General features: G+C 40.9%; 1 protein-coding gene across 1 annotated transcript; it reads left to right on the top strand.

Annotated features, from left to right (window-relative positions):
- The first annotated feature begins 207 nt into the window (after positions 1-207).
- LOC115827362 (lysosome membrane protein 2) lies at positions 208-14893 on the top strand. The gene is made up of 11 exons (XM_030791168.1): positions 208-458; positions 5229-5389; positions 8434-8581; positions 9010-9204; positions 10317-10408; positions 11103-11222; positions 11353-11531; positions 12835-12953; positions 14376-14449; positions 14551-14602; positions 14726-14893. Exons 1-11 carry the CDS (start codon positions 336-338, stop codon positions 14777-14779), a joined length of 1317 nt encoding a protein of 438 aa, XP_030647028.1. The 5' UTR covers positions 208-335; the 3' UTR covers positions 14780-14893.
- Positions 14894-26287: the final 11394 nt, after the last annotated feature.

Raw genomic sequence — 26287 nt, 5'->3', positions numbered from 1 at the left:
ATGTTTAAAATGAGTATGGATTGTTATGTAATGGTTGCTATAGGCACTTTACTGATTAGTAACTTTCCTCACAATTTGGCGTATTTCATTTGAAAATGGGTCGCTTGATGCACCCGTTCCAGACTTCATGCAGTGATTGTTTTCATACGACACCGCAAACAGGGCAGCTACAGTAGTTTATCATAGTGTGTCAAAGTGGAAATAAAGTAGCCTGCCATTACCTCTGAACTGAAGCAGCGAGTGGGCATAGGAGGTATTAGCTCAACTGCCTTACGCAAGTATTTTACTTTTATCACAACGTTGGTAATCACCTAATCTACAAGCCTATCGCCAACATGACGAAAAGATCTTGTGCGGTTTACGCGACAGGAATTGTATGCGCTCCTCTTCTAATTTTGGGGATCGCCCTACATGTGGCCCCAGTCTTCCAGACCATGATTCAGAGTCGGATAAAAAAGGTGAGATTAATATAAATGTCGTTTATAACAATATGAATCAATTTCTTCTTAAATTCTCAAATTAATCTTACCTACAGAGCCAACGGAGTGAATGTTCTACACCCAGAAAACGCTACCTTCCATCATTAGGTATTCAGTTTAAGAGCGTCATGCCCGGCTGTTTTTTTTATGTCGTACACTTAAGATAAAGTTGATTTAAAAGCAAAATCCTATTAACGTAACGCCTCACTGATAAAAAAAAAAAAAAAAAAAATCACCGCGTAACAGAGGCGTTAGACATAAAGCTGTACTGGGGCACAGGCCCCCATTACTCAAATCACACAATTTTTTTCTTGAATGTCTGCTGCGTGTATGAAATGTGCTATACAGTGCGCTATATTAACTTCCCTTGCTTAACCCACTATTACTGCCACTGCCATACTGCTGCTGCTGAAACTGAAACAACTACTGGTAAAGGTAAAAATGTAGAGTTATTAATCTTTATGAAAATATATTTTTTTAACATATACATTACGAACATTCTCAACGTGTTTTTTAGGCATAAAAGTCATATCCTGCATATGCAAATAATAACAACAAAACCCACCTCAAGTCATTAAACTATTGCACATTTGCATTCTTCTGCATTCCACAATAATAATAATTAATAAAAAAAGATCTCAGAACAGAGAAAATTCCAAACAGACAATCATTTCATGACTTGAGTCAACCATTTAAAATAAAGTGTAGGCCTGTTTATCAATGTATAATCCAAAAGTAAACAAAGTAATCCCCAACAGTTTGAGAGTGCCTCTCGTGTCCAACACCAAGTCCAAACTGAGTTGGTTCACTTTATGAGCATTAAACTGTACCATCTATTTTTCATTTTCATTCAAGAATTTTGTTTTTCTGTTCGGATGACACATCTTACTGATATAGCCAAAGCTTTGATCAAAACATTCTGGGTTCTGTTCGAGAGCGGTGAAACGAGGGGTCTTTTTTGAGTTCCGTGTTTCTTCTCTTTAGTGGCATCAGGGTGTAATTTAATTACAATGTCGTACTTGCTGAACAGCTCCAGCAACTCTAAGAAATTTCTTTGATTTTGGCCTGACCACGTTTCATCGTCACCCCTAAAAGACATACCTTGTCTTGCCAGGTAAAGTGTAATGGCTATCAAACGAGACAAAATGTCCCTGTTCCTCTCCTTCTCTCTCTCTCTTTTGCAGCTTGAAACTCAAGGTCACCCATTTCAAAAGCTGCCTCCAGTGACCTTCTCTTAAATGTATTCTACCTCACCGTACTACTCACGTGAGACTCCGCGGTGCTGCGCTCTTTAATTTTGTCTAAGGCAGATCTCCACCAGTTGAACCCTACTGTTTTCCAGGTGTCATACCTCCTGTGTTTTTCTTCATGTAAAAAAAAAGGCGGCCGCTAAAACGTAACATGGCATCAGCACTAGGAGAATACTCCAGCCATGGGTTTTTCTCGTACCAGTGCTTTTGAAATGAGCGCCCTTCTCCATTCTTTGGAAATGGGAGCACTGGTTGGCAGGGTCCAATATTATTGCACATTTGGAGGAAGGCCTCGTCATACTTTATGCTGAATTTGAATATGTGAGTGGGATCAGTTGGGTATTGAAGGTTAACTAGGTTAGAGAATGGCCTCTCGCACTGGCTTTAGTCTCCATCTCCTGAGCTTCTGTTCCCTGCACACTTTCTGTGAGCTGTGGCTTAATGTCTCCCTTTTTTTTCTGTGAGCTCTGTCTATCTAGCCTAAAATGTGACCTTCAGAATCAGACCCACTATATTGCTGGCTGGCTACTATGCTACTCCACGATTTCCCAATGAAGTGTAATACTACAGGCCTAAATATAACGTGTCAACATGCAAACAGATGAGAGATGACCCGACTGCTTTGAAACACAGATTTAACTCAGCATCTCTCAATGTCGTGGAGTAGTCATCTCTGCATGAAGTGCACTAATACCTCACTTGTTGTGTCACATCAGATATTGTAATGGTTTAGATTTTAATTTAAACTGGCAGTTTTGGAGAACAAGAAATTACGTACCTTTCTGTTTGCCAGTATCACTGACTGCTGCTTCTTCAAATTCATGGGCATGCACAAGCTGGTGGTTGTGTGCTTAATTTCTATTGGCTAATGGGCCCTTCATTCAAAGAGGGAGTGGGAAGGGCAAACAGATAATGTAACAAACCCACGGCTATTGGCAACCTCACCCTTCAGCTTATGGATGGCAGCCAGACGGGGATTTTTAACTTATAGTCTAAATATTATTAATTGTTAAAATTCCTGCCCATGGCCCTTATCAAGAAGAACAAACAAAACAACAAAAAACAAACAAACAAAACAACGCCCTGCCAAAAAGGGCACCATAGCTATCGAGGGGAAAAGGCCCATTGCAAAAGGAGTACTCCCTTCGAAAATACTTGGGATTCTTGAAAACCCCTAACATTGTAAGGTAAAACTACGGGTGGTTTCCGCTATTTATAGTGAACCCGAAAAGGTCTACGAGGTGGGGCTTGAACTAGTGAAGAGAGGTCATTCACCTGCCAGGAAGGATGAGAAGTTTGAGTATAACCGGCATAACAGTGAGAACGACTTTGTTTGAAGCCCTGAGGATGTGCACGCCTTTTTTACAGGGTTACTTGCCCTTATATTTGAGATCAAGGTTTTGACATTTGCGTCGCTGATAGCGTATGACAAATGAAGGCTGTTTGACGACCTTGTTTCTGTGTTTGTGTGTGTGTGTGTGTGGTTTGTTTTTCCCAAGGTTTAAGAGAACAGGGATTTACTTTGGAAATTATTCAAATGTTGCGCGGACAGTATTTTTGGCCCTTTTTTTTCTTTTTTTCTTTTTTCATTTTGATGAATCATTTTGTTCATTGAGAGAGGCAGCGACAGCACTGGTGATCTTTGACTTACTGGTCTTTGATTTACTTACTGGTCCATGACAGCGCGTGGGCAGCTCTGCAAAAACCAACTAAATGTGCAACCAAATAATTTCAGTTAAAGCATTTGTAAAGAACGTTGCATTAGTTGCGGAGGAACATGGAATCCTAGTCATATTAATCATTTAAGTTTGGTTTGAGTCCTGTGTTAGCTCAGAGTTCTTGGGAAAACCTCTTCAGGTTCATTTGCCTTGTTTGAATGAACAGTGAATTTGTGTAATGGAGCAGCTCATATTTTTGATAAACCTTTTCCATAATTCCTTTGACGGTGATTTACAGAAATGTGATTCCCTGGGAAATGGATAGTCAAAATGGAAGCAGCCCTCACCCAAAATCACTCATTCACCTAAAACCTACAATTACTAGTCCTGTTTGGACAAAACTTAAAGGAGATGTTGAAGTATTAGTGGTGCTATTTGCCTCGTGTATTGTAATCTAGTACTGTATACATTTGGCAGAACATCAAGTTTTCACCTTAAAGAGGTGAGCTTTTTGATGAAAGCTAAACTTTTTCTTTTTTCTCACCTTTCCCTTATTTTACTCATGGTATAGAGAAAGTAATCAGTAACCATGCATGAAAGCAAGAGCACTCAAAACACACAAGTGAGAAATTTCTCACATGAGTTAAGGTTCCGTTTTTAAGAAATGTTTTGTTTAATTGAACAAAGGCATTACTTTGTGTTTCTGGGCTAGTATCTAAAACAATACTGTTGGGCTGTTTTAGCGCTATTTTTTTAAAGTCACTTTTTAACTTAAGACACTTTCCCCTTTGTATTCTGTTTCTGGGAATGAGACTGTCTCATGACAGGAGCTTAATGCTTTTTCACAGATCAATTTGGTAGGCAGCTAAAGACAGTGTCCAAAAAACACAAACCCTGATGTTACCCCTGTGCCTATATCATCAGCACATTTTAGGACACCCCCCCCCCCTTTTTTTTTTTTAAATGGTACATGATATCTATACAGAAGAGGTAGGCTAAGGGCACTTGAGGGTGTACGTGGCGTTTCTATTTGATTTTATATCTTTTAAAGCAGCTTCTGTATGGACATGTCCTAAGGCGACGTCACATGATGCACATCTCATCTCCAATCTTGTCGGGACACCATGAGATCTGTTCGCGTTTCGCCTGTCGGCAACTCCACCCCTTCAGCAGCTTAAACAGAAAAAAAATGACTTTAACAATTTCTCAGGGAATTGTATTTAGTTTCATCCACATTGTACGCCTTCATTAGTCCTGTGAAAATTTTTACTGAGGGTAAATTTTGCTATTCAGCTCTCAGCAGATTTTTAAGGGAAGTGTAAGTGCTGACCTTAGAATGTTTGGGTGTGAGGGTAGAGCAAACAAGTCCCCCTCTCTCACTCTCTCTCTCTCTGACACCCAGACAACTGTGATGGACATGACGGTCAGAGTGCTGAGAGTGACGATGCTGAGAGTAACTGTTTTGACGTCGTGTTTTTCCTGTTTCCCGAATCAGCCTTGGTATCTGAAGGCCTTGGCCTCTGACCTTGACTTTTCCCTTATCTAAGCCATCTTTTTTTTTTTTGTTCTTGTGTGTCTGTCTGTGCGTGCGGTTTATTTTTAACAAACAGTTTCAGTACAGCAAACGCACACACACACCAAATATGCTGTCTAAGTCAGTAGCCGTGTTCTGAGCCCCCTCCCCTGTTAAAAAGAAAAAAAAATACTACTGCTGTTCCTCACAAAGGCTGTAACACAGTGTTTCACTCAAGAAATACAGAGAGCCCTTTTGAGAAACTATATGGGCAAACAGTGTCTGGGTTTTTTCACTCTTAATGTTTTGACCCTTCTTTAATTCCCAGGAGGTCACGCTAGCGCCAAACAGTCGAGTATTGCAAGGTTGGATAGATCCACCCCCACCTGTCTATATGCAGTATTTTTTCTTCAACGTCACCAACGCTGATGAGTTCGTGGCTGGAAAAGCGAAACCTGCCGTCACCCAGATTGGTCCATACACATACAGGTATGTTGGTAACAGTAAGCCAATGAGACGTGAAAGATATTGGTAGAATATGCTTTAGCCACGAGTGTTTGGCTGCATTAACACAGTACATATGTCACCTGGTTTAGAGACCAACACACTTTTAATGTTATGATCCGTTGTCATGCCTTCATATTTCAAGACTCAGGAAGTTATGCAGACAGTTAAGGAAGTAGAAGGGCAAGAATGAGTGAAATGTGGAAAAAAAGGTAATGTTAAACTAGAATAATTTGCATTTTTCATATAAAAGAGGTCAGCTTGTAATGCGTTGTAAAATAATGTTTTCACGGTAACCCCTCATATCCACAAGGCCTATTGGTCTAACTGGGAAGTCAGATGACAAAGACGCAGTAGGGGAGAGTGAGGTAAGATGAGCCAATGGGAAAGTTGACCCACCCCCTGTATCTAGGCAACTGTGCACATCATGTTTTGTCATGTGACCATAAATTCTGGAAGGACCCATCATTTCTATCTTGCTGTGATGGAGAGAAGCACATGGGAGAAGTGGAAAGCCCCCCCCCCCCCTTTGCTTGTCAAAGTAAATTTTCTTCATGTCAGGTATGATGACTGTTATGTCAAAGCAAATTTATCCAGGTCTAAAAAAAATGTTTTATACATGTTGGTGATTTGCTAACGTACAAAACCATGTGAATCACTTTGCTAAAAATTAGGTTGAATTGCTGAGCTGGGCCATTTTTTCCAAACTGAGCCAGTGGTTCAACTTACCCCACCATAAGGCACTGAAGTTCAGTTAAGTCTCTGAGGTATAAAATGGTATTTCGATTGGGTGTTACACAACTGGTTTGGTTTGTCATATGTTAAGCATTGTACAAAATGTATCATGCCAAGAACCTACAAGATGAAAACCCACTGGGCTCATCACCCCTTGAAGAGATGGAGAGAGCAGCCATTCATGTCAAGGGTGGAAAATCCATCAGATCAGTGGCAAAAGACAGAAGTATTGACAGGTCAACACTGCAGAGGTACATAAAAAAGGACATAAAAACAGTAGGGTACAATGGGACAGGAAGAGCAAAGAGGGTCCTCACAGAGGAGGTAGAGAAGGAGCTGGCAGACCATATCAAGAAACTGGCTGACCAGTTCCACGCTCTTACTCCAAAGAAATACTGTGAACTGGCATTGGAATTGGCAGAAGGAACCGACATTCCTGTCCCCAACAACTCGAAAGAGAAGGGTTTAACAGGTAGGGGGTGCAGGAAATTAGATGACTCAGTAGGTTATTGGAGACAAACTTATCTTGTGTAGTTTAATACAGTACCATGATAGAATGAATAATAGCCCATTTCTTTTAGGTCGAAATTACGTTTTTTTTTTTCCGGCTGAGCTGCCTTCACCATGCTCTACACATGCATGTGCTTCACCAAGTGACACAGATTCACACTCCAGCAACACTGGATGTGTGTGTCCTACTAGGGATTTTCACACCGCATATTCTTAGCCCAAGACTATCCTTAGCCCTGGGCTAAGAGTTGACCCTGGGATCATTTAGCCCCTTTTCACACACACATTGTTAACCCAGGGTTAACCTAAGCCCAGGGCTATACGATTCACACTTCTACTAGCCCTGGGTTAAATGTCCGTTGGAACACGCAACTAATGTTTACTTTCTAGAATGATGCGTGACTACCTTTGTTTACTTTAGCTCTATTTCACAGTGTCACCTTTTAGCCCCCTGTTTAGAAGAATTTCAGGGGATAACCCCACAAACTCTGGGCTAACCCTGCTGCGAAGCAGGGCCAGCAAGCCCTAAAGTCAGTGTTATCCCACTTTGGAATGTGCCAGAATTGTGCCAGTGTGAAAGCTTTCTTAGCCTGGGGTTAACAGCTCCCTTAGCCTGGGGCTAAGAAAAGTGTAAGAATGCCTTTAGCCCTACTGAAATTCTACCCTCACCCAAAAGTCAGCAGCCCAGGACACAAACAAACAGAAAGCATATGAAGACAGGAATCCTGACTGAAAAGAAGGCAATTAAAAAGGGCTCATGAAGAAAGGAAAAATAAACAGAAAGGGAAAAAGGAAAGCAGTCTACCATCAAAGAGCAAGGAAAACTGATGAGGAAACAAACCAAAACGAAAATCACAGTGTACAGCAGCTCTGAGAAGCGTGATGTTCCCCATCCGATTTGATGACACGTCTGAGCATGAGAGCTCTAACAATGAGAGAAGTGAACCATACATCTCAGATTTGTTGGTGACTTTGTCATAGTAAACTTTGCATCCAAATGCAGGAGCTACCATTACATTGGCTTGATTGAGAGCCTTAAGGGCAACGAAGTGCGTGCAAGATTTCTCAGAAGAATATGGAGGATCGCTGGCAGAAAGAAACCCACCTTTGTGTTCAAGGAAAAGGATCTTTCCCGATGAGTGGTGTGCTGAAGAAGCTACCTCAACCTCAAAAGGCTGGAATAACTGCAAGGAGGGAGCAGTTCATATTTCTCTGGAACCTTGAAGACTGGAATATTGAATAGCTGTTTTGATTGTTCAGTGGTCTTGAAACTAACTTCTCTTTTTTTCTCACAAGTTCAAAACTGTGAAACTGTTTGTTAACACAATTATGCTCAGGTTTAAACTTAAAAACTCAGATGGTCAGTTTACCCCCGGATGGCTCAACATACCCACTGACTTGGATCAACTTACCCCTCACAAGTCATTTTTCAGGCAGCTTTGTCATAGATACATTCTGATAATTTCGTTTGATAATTTCATTTCATTCTACCTCTGTCTCATTTTTCCCTACGTCGAAGACAACATAATTAAAAATTGGCTCATCTTACCCCACTCTCCCCTATTCCACATACCTGAGAAATTATGAGTGTCACACCATGTTTTTGGTCTTGCCAAGTATAACAGTTGAAATTTAGCTGTTAGTAATCTTCAGTTATGTGAACTTTGCGTAGCTTTTGGACTCTTTTCATTCCAGTGTAGAAATGCATATGCTCTCCTGTCTGTCAACTATTTATGCAGAGAATCTTCTGTTTACTTAAGAACTGGAATATTTTTTATGATTAGGGTATACAGACGAAGGGAGAACGTCACTTTCCTGGAGAACGGGACCAAAATCTTCGTCACGAATCCCAAGAGCTTTGCTTTTCTCCCCGAGATGTCTGTGGGAAATCCGGAAGTCGACCTGCTGACGACCGTCAACATCCCTTTGATTGTGAGTGTGTTTTTTACTTTTCTCCATGTGAACAGTGTGTCTGTTATTGATGCACATTGTGTTTTTTAGTACCTACATGTGTTATAGAAGCACATAGGTATTTGTGTGTAGGGTATTAGGGTTTACTGGTTTATCATCACATGTCTGACTATATGTCCGCTGATCCAGACACATGTACACGTGTATGAAAGACTTCATGTTAATTCATGTACTTGCAGAGTTTTTCCCTCAAGCAGAGAACCTGTGCGAAGCTCCTCTAGTAGTGTTGGAGTACCTTTTTTTTTTTTTTTTGAGCCGGTATGATTATTTTCTGTGTAAGAAAAGGGTAGATAAAAGAAAGGTGAGAGCTTCTCCGTAGCTAAGAGATGCCTGCGGAAACTAAAAGACTTGAGCTCTCTGAAGTGAAGAATGTCTTTCTCTCTCTTTAGGCGGTGATGAACGAAATGCACTCGTACTCCTTCTTCCTGCGTACGGTCATGTCTCTGTGGATGGGGACTCTGGGTATTGACCTCTTCATGACGCGTACGGTCAACGAGATCCTCTGGGGTTTCAAAGACCCTCTGCTGTCTAAGATCCACGCCATGCGTCCAGAGGTGGACGAGAACTTCGGCCTAATGTACAATGTAAGCACTCCCACCTAGATCAGCAATCAGCTATTGACTGGCCACAGATACCAAAGTGCCATAATGCCAAAGTGGTATTGCATAGTGTGTTTGTCATATTTAATTATTTCACGTTAAGCCACTGGTTCTTTATTAAATACTAGAACTTTGGACAGGATGGTGTACAGTTTGATTTGAACCCAAGACATGAACAAATATAGTTTGTGAAGTGGAGGGGGGGGGGGGGGGTTGCTTCTAGAATATGGAGAGAGATTCACCTCAGCTGAACTCGGCTGGCTCTGGTTGTAGGGACACTATTGTGATGGTAAGTCGGGCATTGAGTGTACTCACAAATGGCACCAGAGCCCAGAAAGTAGTTCTGTCTTTAATGTGAACCGCATCAAAAGCTCACTATTCACAGCGGTTTTGTTTTTTTGAAAAGCTTTTTCAATCAAATGCGTTTCAAAAAACTGAATGGCCGTCCTCAGCGTGGTTGACTGACAAATGAGCAGGAGACAAACAGACCTTTGACCAGCGTTTTCTCAGAGAAATTTCATCACGTTGTGGGCCACACCTGAGCTTTTCTTTTTTTCATTCCGCTAGAGGTTTTGCTATCACTTGTTTGGCAACCCATACGAGGTTATTGACTTCCTATCTTTCGTGTTGTCTCTGTGATTAACTGTACACGAGGGCTAAACTAGTGACAGCATTCGTACACATCCAGACTTGTTCTAGATTTGACAGGCTTCTGTGGGATTGTTCAGAACTCCCTTTCTTGGGATTAAGTAGGAATTGGTACATATATTATGAACGTTGTTTGAGAATGAGAACATGTTTCGGGTCTATTTGCACTAGTTAGCTTTTTAGACATTCAGTAAACAGTTTACCTTGGCCTTGGCCTGGGCGCTTTTATTGAGGCAAACTGATTTAAAAAAAAAAAAAAAAAAAAAGATCTCCCACACGCACATTTGACTGAATTTCTGATTTAATCTCTCCTCAGGGATCAGAGTAGATTTTTTGGTCATGAAACGGCCAAATAATCTGTTCGTTGTAGCCATACATTTATCTCTCTAAATCATTGAGTAACAGGATCTCCAGGAATTTCCCACTGTATGAACTTTCTCTCGTTGCAGAAAAATGGAACCCATGAAGGTGAATTTGTCTTCCATACCGGTGTACAAAACTACATGGACTATGGAAAAATCGACACCTGGAATGGAATAAAGTGAGACACTCATTTACGTAAAACCCACTTTTTTTGGCCTTAACCTTGTGACGTAGGGGTTAGAACATTCTGCATGCTTACATTGGGGCGCAGCCCAATGTCAGTGAGAAAAGTGTAAAGTCCAAGGAATGACCTCTGTTGGTTATGAGAAAACAACCATAATGCCCCCAAAAACCCTCAAATGGCCCTAGAAGGTTTTATACCATCCTCAAATACATGTGAACTACTGGCATTATGCAAAATAAGTAAAGCATGCAAAAGTAAAATGTTGTTTGTGAGAAACGTGTGTGTATGGCAGGCTAGGGTTAGAACTCTATAACAATGTTGACGTTCCCAATGAGTGCTGGGTGCTTGAGTCTATCCCAGCACTCATTGGGCGAAAGGCAGGGAAACATCCTAGACAGGTCGCCAGTCCATCGCAGGGCAGATACACAGACAAATACTCTCACACACACATTCACACCTAGGGGCAATTTAGTATTGTCAGTTCACCTGACTTACATGTCTTTGGACTGTGGGAGGAAACCAGAGCTCCCAGCGGAAACCCGCGCAGACACGGGGAGAACATGCAAACTCCACACAGAAAGGAACACAGGACCTTCTTGCTATGAGGGGACAGCGCTACCAACTGCAGCACCGTGCCGCCCTGGCTCAGATTAGTGTTTCATTATTCATGTTATGCCCTTTGTCACAGACAAATGACATGGTGGTCATCCAATCAGAGTAACATGATTAACGGGACCGATGGCAGCGTGTTTCACCCGTTCCTGTTAAGGGACGAGCTGCTCTACATTTTTGCTACTGATCTCTGCAGGTATGTACGCAAGTTTGTTTTCCACCCTGCGAAATTTCAAGCGAGTTATTATTCATCAAGTTTCTATGTTTGACTGGCTCATTCAAACGACTCCCACGTAAAACGTGCCTGTCTCGGCCTTGGACCCCAGGTCTATCCATCTTGCTTACGTAGAGGATACAGAGGTCAAAGGTATCCCGGCCTACCGCTTTGTCCCGCCAGAGGACGTCCTGGCAAGCCCAGAGGAGAACCCTGCCAATGCTGGTTTCTGTGTGCCCGCTGGTGACTGCCTGGGGAAAGGGGTACTCAAGGTCAGCGTGTGTAGGGAAGGTAAGAGATTCATTACGTTCTCCACTGGTTCCTCTTTGTACACAACAGCAAAGGTCCTCAAATCTGGTTCTGGAGATGAATGCACCCATTTCTTAGGGTAAAATGAGCCTTTCTCCAGTGGTTCTCCAGTACTAGGTATGAAGAACCCAGATCTGCACCAGCCCAGAGTGGTGCGTCTTTAACTCTTTATTTTAAACGTCTGTTTAATGTTTTCTCACTGGATGGTAGATGCTTTGGAAGGATTCTTTGTGTCTCTTCGTCAAGATATTTCAGGAGAATTATAGCATGAGTAAGAGAGTGCTTACAGTGTTACAACAATATGAATGACAGGAAGCAGATGGGGGCAATCAAGTTATAAATTAGTTGAAAGGCAACTGCCAGGAATTTCAGAATTCAACTTGGCATTTTACAAAACTGGCAGCATCTAAAAGCCAAATTTGCTCAGCTTAAATCAATTATAAATAAATGTCTCTAACACCATGAATCAGTTATGTTAAAATCAATATATCAGATTGTGTTATCTTGACCTCTACTTATCATTTCCTCTATTCATTTCTATGGTGCTAATTTATTGTTTTTACAACCTGTGAACTTACCCGTTGATGGTTCAACATTCGATACCGTGACATCGTTTGCCTTACGTTTCTCGTGATTTTGAACGTATCTCGTCTCGTGGCTTTGCGAAAGTGCGTCGCAAGCTTCTGTTTAGAAAAGGAGGAACGAAATTTTGCAAATGCGCTACTTTGATCCGCTAACGTTAAGCTGCTTGGGTGGAGGCTCTCATGAAAATTTAACAGACTCAGCTTTCAGGGCTGGTACACTGAGAACATTAACCAACCAGGCTAAATGGGTCCAATTACGGTCCAATGGGTCTCGTTCCTACATGATACTGGACCACGTCTTATGTTCCCAGACACCAAGCCCTGAAATGCCGTCCAGCAAGAGAGCCCTAAATAAAATGAATTGATGTTTTGCTTTTTCAAAATGATCAGTAAGGGTACAGAATCTGAAGAAGTTTATTGACTTCAGAACCTGTGGTCTGAATGAGTCTAAACTGTTCAGAGGTGGGAGGTTTTATTGTGTCTATATGTGGAGGTTGTGATACAGATAACAGATTTTATCTCTTTTGTTTTTGCCGCCTTAGTCACTACTTTGCCTGTTATATTGGAAGCAATGTGAACAGCTTCTGAATTGGCATTCGTTTATACGCTAGTCCCATAAAAGACAGCAGTTCAGCTTCCACTTTCTCATACCCTACACTTTTTTAAAAAGATGTCTTTATTTATTTGATTTTTTTAAACAGGTGCACCTTTTGTTGTCTCCTTCCCTCACTTCTACCAAGCTGATGAGAAGTACATAAACGCCATAGACGGGCTCAGCCCTAATAAAGAAGAGCACGAGACGTATCTTGACTTGAACCCGGTAAGGAGCGATGAGAAAATCGACTCGGCTCGGTCAAAAACGTTTTCTGTTGAGCATCATGACAAGACATCCAATGTTGTTTCTTTCTTTAAACAGAAGGACATTCTTTCCTAAACTTGCATCGCGGGTTTGTTTTTTCTTTACTTTTTAGGGGTGTGTTTTTTTGTTTTTTTTTTACGATATAAACATGTCTTTGGGGTCATAGCTTTGTGACCAACACTGTGATGTGTAATCCCTTGAACTGATTGATATCTAGGTCACAGTAATTGTGTGGGTTTTTTTTGGGGGGGGGGGGGGGGGCAACTCCTAGGTAATGCCATTAGCATTTGTTTGGAGGTGAAAGGACAGTAAGGGAAGTGCATGAGTCATGTCTTCTGACTTAAAGCCGTGAGTAAAAAGTGGGAGGGATATCAGATAGTGAATGTGTTGTGTCTCAGATAGTGGTGATGTGATGTCATGGCTTTATTTCCTTAACTCGGGACCAAAGGTTTGCTTTGGGGTTTTGCTGTGTTTGCAGTGTCAGTCCGGATTGTATTGTGGTATTGAGATATACTGTGTGTGTATATATATATATATATATATATATATATATATAAATATATATATATATATTAGTAAAGGCTCCAGATTAACTTTTCCCACTAGTAGCACTGTTGCTCCTCACTGAAAATTTTAGGAGCACCAGCACAAAAATTGACACGCCACTTCAATTGACACGCAACACAACACATTCATATTTAACTGTATGGTAGTAAATAGACGATTTACAGAAATAATGTGCTGTTTTGTTTTAACAGAAAAAGTCACAAAGTGAAGTAGTGCTTCAAGAGAAAAAAAAAAAACCCATTAAGTTAAATGGTGCTTTTTTTAAACATAAACACCAAATACCAAATTTACAAATGTAAAGATATGGTATGTGGTCAGTACACGACCCTTGAATTTAGTGAATGACAGCTCTTCCTTTGCAGTGTGATAGGCTGTATTGAATTCTATTGCCATTTCAGCCTCTTCCTCAGACCGATTAGTAGATTCCTGCCTTCTAAATGCTGTTGGCAGAGGCGCCGCTATTCAATCAGTGTATCTGTCCCTGCATACTTTATGCTTCATGCTGTTGTGATTTACGAGTGTTTCACGTTCAAAGTTTGCGGTCGAGTTGGCAAACGTAGTTCTCCCTGCACATGCTGGGCCATGCTGAGAGCAGTACATACAATACATTGCGTTCCTGTTCCATGTAATTGTATATCTAAGGGTTATGAAGGGCAAAAACTGATCCCACATCAGCACTTTAGAAATGGGATTTTACAAGCCATGGGTCTGATTCTCATCAGTTAAAATCAGTTAAACATCAGTTAAAATCATTGAATGATGTTCGAATGTTTTGCGGGGCGCTTTTTAACACTGAAAAATGGATTATTCTTTTAGACCACGGGAGTTCCTCTCCGTGCCCGCAAGCGTACCCAGATCAACGTCATCATGAAGAAAGTCCCTGGTTTCCGGTAAGTAGCTTCGCAAACAGCTTCTGCTGGAAGTTCATTTCAAACACAGTATCACACACATCTTGAAAAACATGTTCACATCTAATTTTCCTTACCTCCAGCAAAACCAGATTCCTCAATGAGACCATCTTCCCCATTATGTATGTGAACGAGGTGAGACTGCTTTCCAAGCCTTTCTTTTTGACCTCTGAGGTCGGTTTTTGACCTTGGATCGTGTGTACACCAGTTCTGCTCCGTACCTTTCCTACGTGTTGACCTTGACTTTGTTCTTTCTAGATGGCCACCATTGACGATGACTCTGCGGCCCAAATGAGAGGTCTCCTCCTGTAAAAATGCTTTTCCTCTGAAAAACATGTCTCGCTTTCATTTGCACTCAGTTTATGTTGGTATGTAGCAGCATAGTGTGGCTGCCATGGCATTAAACAAGCTCGCCCAAAGATGCCAGTGCTCGTGGTTTCATGTGTATATATATATCATTATTATAATGTTTTACCACTAGAGGGAGATATATCACAAATAATTGTGAATAATTACAACACTTGTTGCATTAGTGTTGGCACATGTTGTTTTTATCAGCCACCCAGAGTCTGGCAAACTTCACTAAGACTTATTCACATTTTTTCATGAAACCTTTTTAGTACAATTTTTTTTTTTTTTTTTTACGGAATTCCGACCCTGTCGCCTTAGAAATGAATATCCAGTTGCCTTAAACAGCCACACGTTTCCATTATGTCTTTTTTCTCCCCCATCATGTGTCGGAGCGCTATGTCTGCTTTTCATTTATCTTTAGGACGTAATGATAATAACATCGCATCCGAAAGATACATGAATGGCGTTACAATCTATCAACAACTCAACAAACCATTGAAATCGGTGAAACTCTTCTTTTGGGAATCGCGTTGATGTAGCCACTGTCTACACGTGGTTCTTTTACAGTGAGGCCTAACTCAGTGTAAATTTGGATGTGTGAGCAGAAACAGAGAAGACTGTGTCCCGTGTGCAGTTTATCCCATTTTATGTTGTAATGACCATGGAACGAGGACAACCACGTCAACCCATTAAAACCATTGTGATGTCTTTGCGTTGGAACACCTTTAATCAGTAAAACCGCACGGTTAGTCATACTTTCTACACTTCTGGCTCTTTGTTGGAATGGAAAAAGAAATGTTGTTCTTAAAATCTGCAGTGTTTACCTAGAAATCCCTCTCTCCCTGGATCTGTTTATTTACATGAAGCCTGGAGGAAAGGAATTCAGTGGATAGTGTGTTCAGATGTGTTGCAAAAATATGTTTGCAACACTTGTTCCCATGTAATGTTAAATGTCTCTCATACCTCTGTAAAGGTGAGTTTGTGTAATATGCAAAGTCTTTCTCCCCTGTTTGTTGACATCATTAAGATGCAAAAGAAATGAGGAAATGGTAAACACACGTATCAAAAAAGTGTAGGCAAACTATGGTAGTTTCTATCCGCACTGTCATAATGTGTAACTAATTGCTGCAGTCTCAGCTGTGGGGAGCCGTGGATTTTATTGTGGTGTTGTGCAATCAGACCAACCCAATGTGATGGTCCTTACAATTACAGAATGATGAACAGACATTTTGAATGAATTATGAACACATTTAAATGAAACCGGTTATATACACTCCATTTTAGCACTGCCTAGAGACACATGCAATTCATTCACACACCCAGTAACAAACCACGCCTCAGTAACAAGCCTGATCAGAGTTTAAAGGTGCTGAAAAGGAGGGAGTAATGTCATCTAGAAAAAGAAGAAAAAAAACCCCACTGCTTAAAGCTGAATGGTTGCTGTGACAACCTACGCCCTCTCGTCCCTGCACAAGTTTTTTTATCACGATAAACTGCCTCCAAGGGATCAGGTCTCTAACACATCCACAGGGGCTAGTAATGCTCCCGAAATGTTTCTTTTCCCCCCATTGTGTTAACACTGTCACTCTACACTGATGCAATTTAGAATATGCCCGAGACAAACTAACAGAAAACTGCTACAGTGACAACGAGACATCTGACTCTGTCATGGGATTTTGATGGAAGAGACAAGAGTTGCAGTGGGTTTGAATCAAGGCCCTGGCTTGCTGAATTAATACACCGACTTGTCAGCTTCAGTTATCTAAATGTGATCTAATGAGCTGAAAATAATTCTTTAAAATGAATACAGATTGTTATGTAATGGTTGCTATAGTGTTAAGTAAAGCTTCGGGGAAAGTAACTCATTTACGTGGACTCTGTTACCTGAACTTTATATGAATGCAATCTGAAATGCCTTTGCTTCAATCAAGTCCTCCCATTTGAGGCTGCCCATGCACTTCACATGGCTTTGCAGCACATTGGCCTGACACCGGTCTGGCCATCCCTCTTTGGTGTGTTCAGTAGAGTAAATGTTAACTGAATGTAAATTAGTTTGTATTTGCACTGTATTCTTCCAAAACAAACGAAGTACCAGGACGCTCAAACCTGGTGTGTGTGTGTGTGTGTATGCATGTGTGTGTTCGTACACACACAGTCTGAGTGTGTTCTGAAGGCGTAGGCCCTGGAAAACACCCAGGTGTCCTGAAACAGCTTGTAGACCACAAAGTGTACCCAGATACTGACTCTACACATTGTACCAGTGTACTAGATTAGTTCAATAGCACTGTGTCAGAATGATCATATTATCATCAATTGTTTCAGTTCAATGGCCCAAACTGACACAAGCAGTGTGAAAAGAATAAAAAAAAAAAAGAGCTTTTCTGAAGTATCAGAGTATGAATGCAGCATAATGTTTTCCTACGTGCATCACGAATGTACACTCCTCCAACACAAGTCCTTGAGATGTGTTACAGTTGTGTGTTGTGTTATCTTTCAGATCTTTGTTCCTCTTCCTCTCGTTCGTGGAGTTTTCAAGGCGCGGTCAAACAATAGTCTGTCGGTTTTTTAAAAAACGAATCGCTTCTCTCGTAGATGTTGACAGATTTTTTTCCTTAGGAGGACTCTTAATTTAGTCAGCCTACTGTCGTCATTAGCCTGGGCTAAATTATCAGGTCGTCACCCCCTGGTCTTCTCACCCGTGTTTTGAGTCTTTGGATACATCCTGTTTATAACATACCTACTCCATTTGTTCTCTTGGTGTTATTACTCGTTTGTTTTTGGAAGCGTTCGGTTTATTTCTCGAAGTGATTTATTGTCACGTGACTGTAATGTTTCAGGAAAAGGCTTTTCAAGGACTTTTGTGGTAGAGGGTGAATTCTCTATGCTATTTTTAATCAACATTCGTTCCTTAGATGCATCGAAAAGCCCTTTAATAAAGCAATCGGTGTAGGTGTTTATGCGAACATGTGAATGCACTGCGAATGTCTATGTGTATCTGCTCTTTTACTGGTGGTTAACCGGATCTTGAATTTTAAAATTTTACCAAAAATAAATAATAATATAAAATAAAAAATAATAAAAAATAAAATTGCCACTGAGCTTGTTTATCTCTTAGGTTTTCTTTGTTTTGTTTTTTTCCAAAGGAAACTTTTCCGATGGGACTTTCGATCTCTTTGATGCCACTTGATGTCACGTAAAGTGAAACCCCTCTTTCGTTGATTGAGTGACAAAGCATTGCCCAGTGGCTTTCTGCAACATTCAGAATATCCATCTCATGACCTTTGTGAGTAAAATTGTTCATGTACCAAATGGATGTAGAAAATGACCAGTTTACATCCCTAACTCATATGTCCAACAAGACATGGATGGCCTTTTAATGATGAATGAATCTCTCGATTTCTGCAAAAGTATAATAACTGAGTCTTTCAGAGCTTTTTCTTCAGTCGTACCACACCGAGCGTCCAGAGTCTTCTCCACAGATGTAGAAACCGACAGAGCGGCTGTCTTACGATCAGGCCAACGTCCAAGTTATCTGCCGCTCTGAAGGACCCCCTGCTATTCCTCCTCGTTCAGAATGGCTATCTTTGAACTCGTTCTGGCAGTCCTTGAAAGACATCTGTGAACTGGTCTTTCACCTTTTCATGACCACAATTGGCAACGTTTCTGTCCAGAGCAGACGGCTATTAGCCAAAGGGGAAATTATCCACTGTTCCGTTCTTTGTAGGGAACAAAGGGGCTGCTTAGTATCATAGTTTATGTAACAGTTGTTGAATTCTTACACTTGCTTTTCCTTATGTGGCGCGCCCGATGCTAGCTTGTTGATGCTAACTTGCGCGCCTGAAATTTCTTGCTCTCTCTCAAGTTCTTTTGCTGTTTAAGGCTTTGTAAGGCTTCTCTCATCAAGAAGACGCCTCTAAATTCATTTCCCAGTTTATGATGTTCTCCAAACTTAATTGAGTCTTAGTCATTTGGTTATATGAGTTAGGAGCAGTAGGCTATCACAGTTTTCATGGTGTCTGATTTCAGTGCAGGCTCTCTTAATGGATTAATATGATTGGTTGCCTCATTACCCCTACACGAAATTTGTTTTTGCACATATAACATACAAACTGCATAACAATAACATTAATATGACATAACATCATGAAACACGTTTATACTCATTTAAATATATACACATACACAAGCTTATGAGAACACCTGGTGAACATAAGTGTCATAAGAGGAACACTGACTCACGTAGTGATCATAACTCAGGATATGACCTGCAATTATTGACATACAATAAAGTAAAATATAGGTGGGATGTGTCAGTTGGGCGTGAGTTGGGAGCAGCATCATTTGGACAATTTGCTAATCAGAACCAAAGACAAAAGAAGTCTGTCCTATTCCTTATAAACTTCCATGTTGAGGAGCCTGTGAATGCATACTATTATGCACTTGAGATGTATTCATAAAGGAAAACCACAGTTGCCAGGCTAGCTCAACAATAATGACCGCTGCACCCCCCCATCAGTGAGGTTGCGAATTCAAATCACAGTGTAACTACTGGTTGGCTGCTCCATTGCAAAGACCATAATTGGCCATGACCAGGGAGGGTCAGCCATACAGGGTGCTCTCTCTCCCATGGCTCTTCAGCAACTTTTAGTGTCAATGGGCTGCCGGCGGAGATGCTGGTCTAGGAAAATGGTGTGCCCCCCCCCATGCAGTCATTACCACTGACATGCTTGTAAACTGACAGGTGATAGGGCGTGGTTGCTGACATTTTGTGTATTAGAATACACATGCGATAGTACTCACCCTCCTCAACACGTGTGCAGGGCTGTGCTGGGGTGCGGACAATAGTATAAGGAAAACGACCCTAACCGCCCCCCCCCCCCCCCCCCCCCTGCCCCCACCCCCACCAAAAAGAAGGGGAACCTAAGTTGCATAGCAACCAGCAGATGTCATTAAGAGTGTACTCAGTGCATTACATCACCTATGCTGTCAGCATCGTTTTGTATTCAGCATTCAGCATTGTAGAAGTTTGTAGCTGCTTTTATTCGTGCTAAGTGAGAACTCTGCTGAAACATTTGACAAAAAAAGTTTACCAGTGATCTTGAAAATATATGGAGTTCAAATTGTGTTCATGGATTGGAATTTTCCAGTAGATTGCATGTGTTCTATTTTGGTTGCCTGACCGACGTTCCAGGTTTTGTCTTATTAAAGTTTTAGGAAATTTTCAGGAAACAACAGGGTAGAAGCAGCTTCAGAGAATGAAATGAAATTTTCCCAGAGATATTTTATCTTTCACTGAAGGCACAATTGAGGGAAACATTTGGACTAGACACTGAACTTGAATGCTTGTATTTGTTTATAGGAAATAACAGGAGCACCTCTCAAAGGTCCAGTTGCTCTGACCGTGAACTTAGGGTCACCATTTCCTCGCCTTCAAACCATTGACAGTCTTTAATTGACTTAAAACAATAACACGGTGAAGATCTGTTCTTTTTGTCTGGCACCATGTCAGTTCCTGTAATGACCGAGGAAAACAGGTTCGAATTAATACAGCTCAACTCCAATTCAGTCTCACAGTCCCACAACAAACCTATCTAACATATTTCCACATGCACAGTAGCATTTTGGATGGTCTGTTCAGTAATTTTTTGCAAAATAAGAGCTGCTTTCCACCCCTTTGTCCCTACCAATCATAGGTCTTGGTTCAAAAAGGAGGGAGAAATGGGCTGCTTGGGAACAGTGAATGTGACCAGTTCATAATTTGTCCCTTCTTTGCCATGTCAAGGCACTGCCTCTCAAAATACCACACTTATGAACCAACCGATCAAACATGGCCGTCAGGCGTACAGACTCTTGGGTGCTTTACTGTAAGCTCACTAATCAGGCATAAGCACTTTAAAAAGGAAACGGGTGAGTTTACCTGGTGTTTCGGCAAAAATGGAGCATTGGCCACAGAGCTATCTGTATGCCCCAGGCCAACGAGGTAGTAACATCACAACGTGCACTGCAAACACGCAGAATGGAGTCCTTCAACGCCATGCCAACTTGGATGCTTACAACACAGTCCACATACTCACACTTTTGGACAGACTTCAAAACGTTGTCAAAGCAGAAGACCAAACGGATACAGAGCAGATGAGATACATTGTCATCTGGGACACCATATCTTTCCACCGATCTGCTCTGGTCCAAAACAGCCACAATTTTCACTCCAATACCTCCCACCATACTCTCCCTTCCTTAACCCCATCGAGGAGCTTTTTTCAGCATGGCGGTGGAGGGTTTACGACCCCCTGCCCTACGTCAGGATACCCCTCATTCAAGCCATGGAGGAGGCCTGCGACCAAATTGATGCAGGGTCCATGCAAGGATGGATGTGTCACTCAAGAAGGCTCTTCCCTCGCTGTCTTGCGAGAGAGTACATAGCCTGTGACGTGGATGAAGTGCTGTGGCCAGATGAGAGATGATGCTCAGGGATTTTTTTTTTTAATTCATGCTTTCTTTTTTGGCATCACAAATGTTTTCTGCTGTGTTTAGGGTATGTACTACATTCTATTTAGAATGTTCTGTTCTGATTTTCAGTGCAAAATGCAACCTTTGGAAAAGCATGGATGTATTGACTGATTTTCAATGTGGAGAGAAATAAATATTTTCATTAGTGTGCAGTCCTGGTCTCGTGTGTTGCGTTCGGTCAATATATTCATGATTTGTACTCCCAGACTGTATCATTTACTCCCAGACTGTATCATAAGAAAAGTAGAAATGTTAAAAGTGTTTTAGATTGAGCACAGCAGAGTGTAACTGGTTCAAACAGAATCGGATCATATGAACCATGTGTGTGCCATACGGTGACAAAATTGAGTTTTTATCAATTATTGTATAGTTTTGAATGAATTGTTTCATTTTACAAAAGATCTGATGTGTTCTGCTACTTGTGAGTGTGGTTGTGTGAATTGTGTGTAGTGTTTTGACAAAATGACCCCTGTTTTCAAAATCATGCTTGAGCAATCATAAAAACTGAAAAAAAAGACTTGCCCAGTCCAGTGTTTCACACAAAAGTGTAATGTGATAAGACATGTCTGGAATCATGAAGTACAGTGAGGGCATGGCTTTAGTTTGTCAAACAAAGATATGGATAGGTTTAATTTGTCTAACCAAAATTCCTGGAGTTTTGAACCAATAAATCACAACACAGCTGCAAAGAATCACCACGGCATATTCCTAAAGAATTGTGATTCATCTTTACAGCTTTTAAACAAACCTCCTCGTACATTTGCTTTTTAATTCTTTCAAACCGGTCTCAGTTTTTCCTAATGTACATCGTGTCTCAGGAAGATTCTCTGTCCACCGGCAAAAGTTCTTCCTTTTCGTGCCATGGTGTCTCCCGGGAGAACTTGGAGTGAACTTCCATAAATACAATTTCAGGAGGTTGTTCCCTCCCTTTTGTGCCTCACTTCTCACGGCTACATCCATCACGTCCCCGTGAAAAGGTCTGGCTCGACTCACAGACCAGCACTCCCACGATTACCCCTGGGTATCAATCTTTAACCCTCACTCCCAAAGCCAAGATCCAGAAAGACATCGTAGCTTACATTCTGTACTAGGTTGTGTTCCTCTACATTCCTTCCTGTTAGAAATCTCATTTGGAAAATGATTTATGCTTTCTTTAGCCTGTTGAGCCAAGATGGAGGAGTATTAACCCAGAAGGCACAGGCAAATGTATGTTTGGCAAATAAAAAAGTTACGATAATCACGAAAGAATACCAGGTATTTCTGAATTAGGGCGGACTGAAAAAGACGTCACTGAACTGTAGAGCTGGGTAAAGTATAACCAGTCACTCATGTTTTTCGGTTAAATTTCTGTTGGAGTTTTGACAGTTTGTCGAAGAACTCATTGTCTTCCGGCTTTGGGAGGGTTCAGCCATGCATGATTCTTGGACTCACTTTGGTTGGTGCTCATTTGCAAAGCAAATGATAGATTTAGATAACATATATCATTGGCATGACACCTACTTTACAAACACACCGGACTCTTCGACAGTGTACGCTCAAGGTGTATAACATACGCTCCATATATTCACTCAGACACAGCAATACCATGGTCTGCATTCTTTCCTACAGCTAGTGGAATGTGAAGAGAAGACACATGGACCCCACCCTAGTTATGGCCCCAAAAACATTCCACAGGTTTCAGCTGACCTCCGGTCTTGGGGTTACGCTCATCCTCGTAAGTCACATTGGTTGGACTACCATGACAACCTCAGGCTGGTATTAATAGCTCACGGCCCCAACCTATATATTTAAAGCATGTGCATACAGACGACTCCTCCACCTACTGCAAAGTAAACAATTCACCCATACAATGGATTTCCCTTTGTGTAGTTTACCTTTTAGACAGTACGTTCTCACAATAGGTTTGAAAATATGGCCTAGTTATCAAATCCTGTTATGATAAATATATCGAATGTTAAATATTGTTGGCTTTGTTACAGACATGCAAGAAAACAGTATCTGTAGAAATAAGCAATTGTGCAAAGATTGTGGTGACTGTGGCCTAGTTGGAAACGCATGACTCAGTGACGGTCAGGGTAAAATGGTGCACTGTAGTGCCTTAAGTCATAGCTGTAGACCAAGAACTCTAGGCCCAGTCTCTCGGTCAGGACAGAAATGTTGCCAGAAAACAATGAGCGATCTGTGAGGGAAAAAAAAAAGATACACGTACGGATCAGCGGAACTTATTCAAACTTACTTACCCACCAAAGAAAAGTTTCCTTGTTCTGTAACATTTGAATGGATGCATTATTCACACACTACATTCATTTAGAGAGCATCAAGGTTTGCTCTCTCTCTTGCGCTGAAAAAAAATTGAGATCAAGATTTGTTTTCATCGCATTATTTTGTGACAACCCTCTAACATTTGAATATACTCAGAAAAAAAAACACCTTCTCATTTATGTTTTATGCGATAGATTATAGAACAATGCCTAATTAAGTTGAATTGTTCATTCAAAATTATGAATTTGGACTAATTTAGAGATTTCCGATTGCATTGTTTATATAGAGGCCACACATGGAACCCTCTGGAGAATGGAATTTTAACAGCGTCACTCGCTCCTGGACAAGACAATAGGTTCACTAGGACAGAATGGAATCTTAAATAATGGTATCATGCAGTTTTCTTATCCTTGGTAAGAAGATGGGGCCTATCCTGAAACTGCATTCACTCTCATACTTTAAGATATATCACAAGGAACCAAAGGAGATCTCTCCAAGTTTATGGAGAGACCCCATTTGCTTTTAAACATATCAACTGCTTGGCAATGCAGCAGTGTTTGCGAAAAAGCAAAAGATGACAAGAATATTTGGGTATCCCTCTCAGGAAGAGGATGTATTCATTTTTGACCTTCGTGTATTGTAAGATAACAAACTCAGGAGGGCAAAAAAAGGAAGAGTGGACAGAACATGATAGGAGTGTGCCATGAAATTCCAGCCAAAGGAAGCTCAAAATTAAGGTTTAATGGTTCCTGCAAAACAGTAGTTCCTTTGACAATGAGAAAGTGACGTACAACCTCCTGAGAAGCGAACATGTCTGTTCTGTAAACAAGGATGGAGCCAAGTAAGGATCTGAGTCTGATTGGTCAATCCTTTTGCCTGGTGATCTTAAACGCCACACCCTCTAAATGGAAATATTTACAAAATAGCATGATACTTGACAGAGCATTCTTTCTCTCTCCTTTTTTTTAAATAGAAGTATTGCTGTTGCAAGGAAAAGAGTATTTACACCAGTTTAACACTGGTACCTTTATAAGAATTTAGCATCAGAAACCTCTCCCTGGGCACACTGATGTTAAACTGAATGAAAGCTTAGGCTAGGAGGAGATCTACCCTGAAGGCAGGTATGTTTAAGGTTGAAACTTAGGTGTGGTATGACATGAACAATTAAAGTTAAGGCTATATTTGGTTTAGGGCCAGACAAAAGTTTTCAGAAGAATTTTCACTCCCTAAAGCCCTTGATCTCCTTCAATGTGCTGAGTTTCTGAGAACTTGGCGAAAAGGATTGATTAGATGACAGACTTTAGATTCTTGTGGTGTCAAACCGTTTTTCTTCATTTTCAGGTGCGGTACTGTCTTGATACGCAGCCTTCAGACCGTATGCAGAAATAGTTTTAGTATTATTGGAAACTCAAAGAATAAGCACAACACGCTCCTCCTCATGCACCCGGACATATTAAAAATCCATCATCAAAAAGGCACATCGCAGTTTCAGGCGATGTTTTGTTTCCTTCATATACCAGGATTTAGAAGCAGGATCTACCAGCCCTTTAATATCAGCTGGCATTGTGCCACTAACAGCTGTCGTATGCTCTTTCAGTCATCCCATGTTTGTGCTTTGAAAGGAGAAACCATAAAACATGCCCTCCTCTGAATAGTTTTTTTTTTTCTGTTGTTCATCCGTTCACAATTCACATATTGCATGTTTCCAATACTAATCTATCATATGTGGTTTGTTCATTGTTAGTATACCAGAAAAACGCGAGTGCTTTTTTTTTACCTTTTTGTTGTAATGACAATACAACCTCTGCACGCCAGAGATGAAGCTGTGGTATTATTTAAGTGTTTCTTTCTACAGTAAAGTGACAGGGGTCATTTGCTGGATTGTTTTCAGTTCCCTTGTTTGAACAGATGTTTTTTCCCCCCGTTGCATCTTGGTACCCCTTCGAGATCCTTGTCCTGCATCATATTTAGTTACACACACTCGCATTTGACTCACAGCGCTTCAGAAATGAAAGCTCTCAAAGTGTTATAGATTAAAAGTGGTTAAAACTTAAGTGAGACACTTCATCACAACCGGTGAGGTGAGGATGGTAAAACTTGCGTGCCATCCTGGATGTGTTGATTCTGCTTTATCTACTGTCAAAAACATGTGAGGCAGATTTTTTTTTTTTTTTTAAATTTTCCTTTCTGAAATAATAAACCCATCAACTGGTTAAAAATGTCTGATCATTGGAAACCATAACAAACAAACAATGACAAGATACGAGAAAGGAAGTGAGAAGGCTTATGTGTTTGTTTAACCAAAGTGAAGGACTTATCTGAATGTTTTTCAGGCAGTGTTTGTAGATGTTAATGTATAAGCTTCTCACAGGTGTTTTAAAGAGTTGTTGAAATCGATTTTTTTTGTGGGCAGCTGGCCTGTGGATTAGAAGTCAAACATTTAATAATCAATATTTATTAGTCATTACAAGTTCTCAACTTGGCCAAGTTATCAACATACTCGCACCTGACTTTCAGCTGCCCTTCCTGATGACTTGCAATCTGTTGACAGTAAATAGTGTTGACATTATAGTACTAGATATTTTGCATACAAAAAGGGGGGGGGGGTGTGATTTTCAACCAGCCAAGTAGTATGCCACTAAATGTCCTTGTTTTAAACAGCACCATACTTACTTTAAACATGCCTGAGAAACTGGG

The sequence above is a fragment of the Chanos chanos genome, chromosome 14 (assembly GCF_902362185.1).
Source record: "Chanos chanos chromosome 14, fChaCha1.1, whole genome shotgun sequence".
In the NCBI taxonomy this organism is placed as follows: Eukaryota; Metazoa; Chordata; class Actinopteri; order Gonorynchiformes; family Chanidae; genus Chanos; species Chanos chanos.
This window is presented reverse-complemented; position numbering and strand designations above follow the sequence as displayed.

Coding starts and splice junctions, on each gene's coding strand:
- LOC115827362 (XM_030791168.1), top strand. CDS start 336: ATGACGAAAAGATCTTGTGCGGTTTACGCGACAGGAATTGTATGCGCT. Junction 11,532..12,834: donor GGTCAGCGTGTGTAGGGAAG/GTAAGAGATTCA, acceptor TTTTTTAAACAG/GTGCACCTTTTGTTGTCTCC. Junction 14,450..14,550: donor AAGAAAGTCCCTGGTTTCCG/GTAAGTAGCTTC, acceptor CCTTACCTCCAG/CAAAACCAGATTCCTCAATG.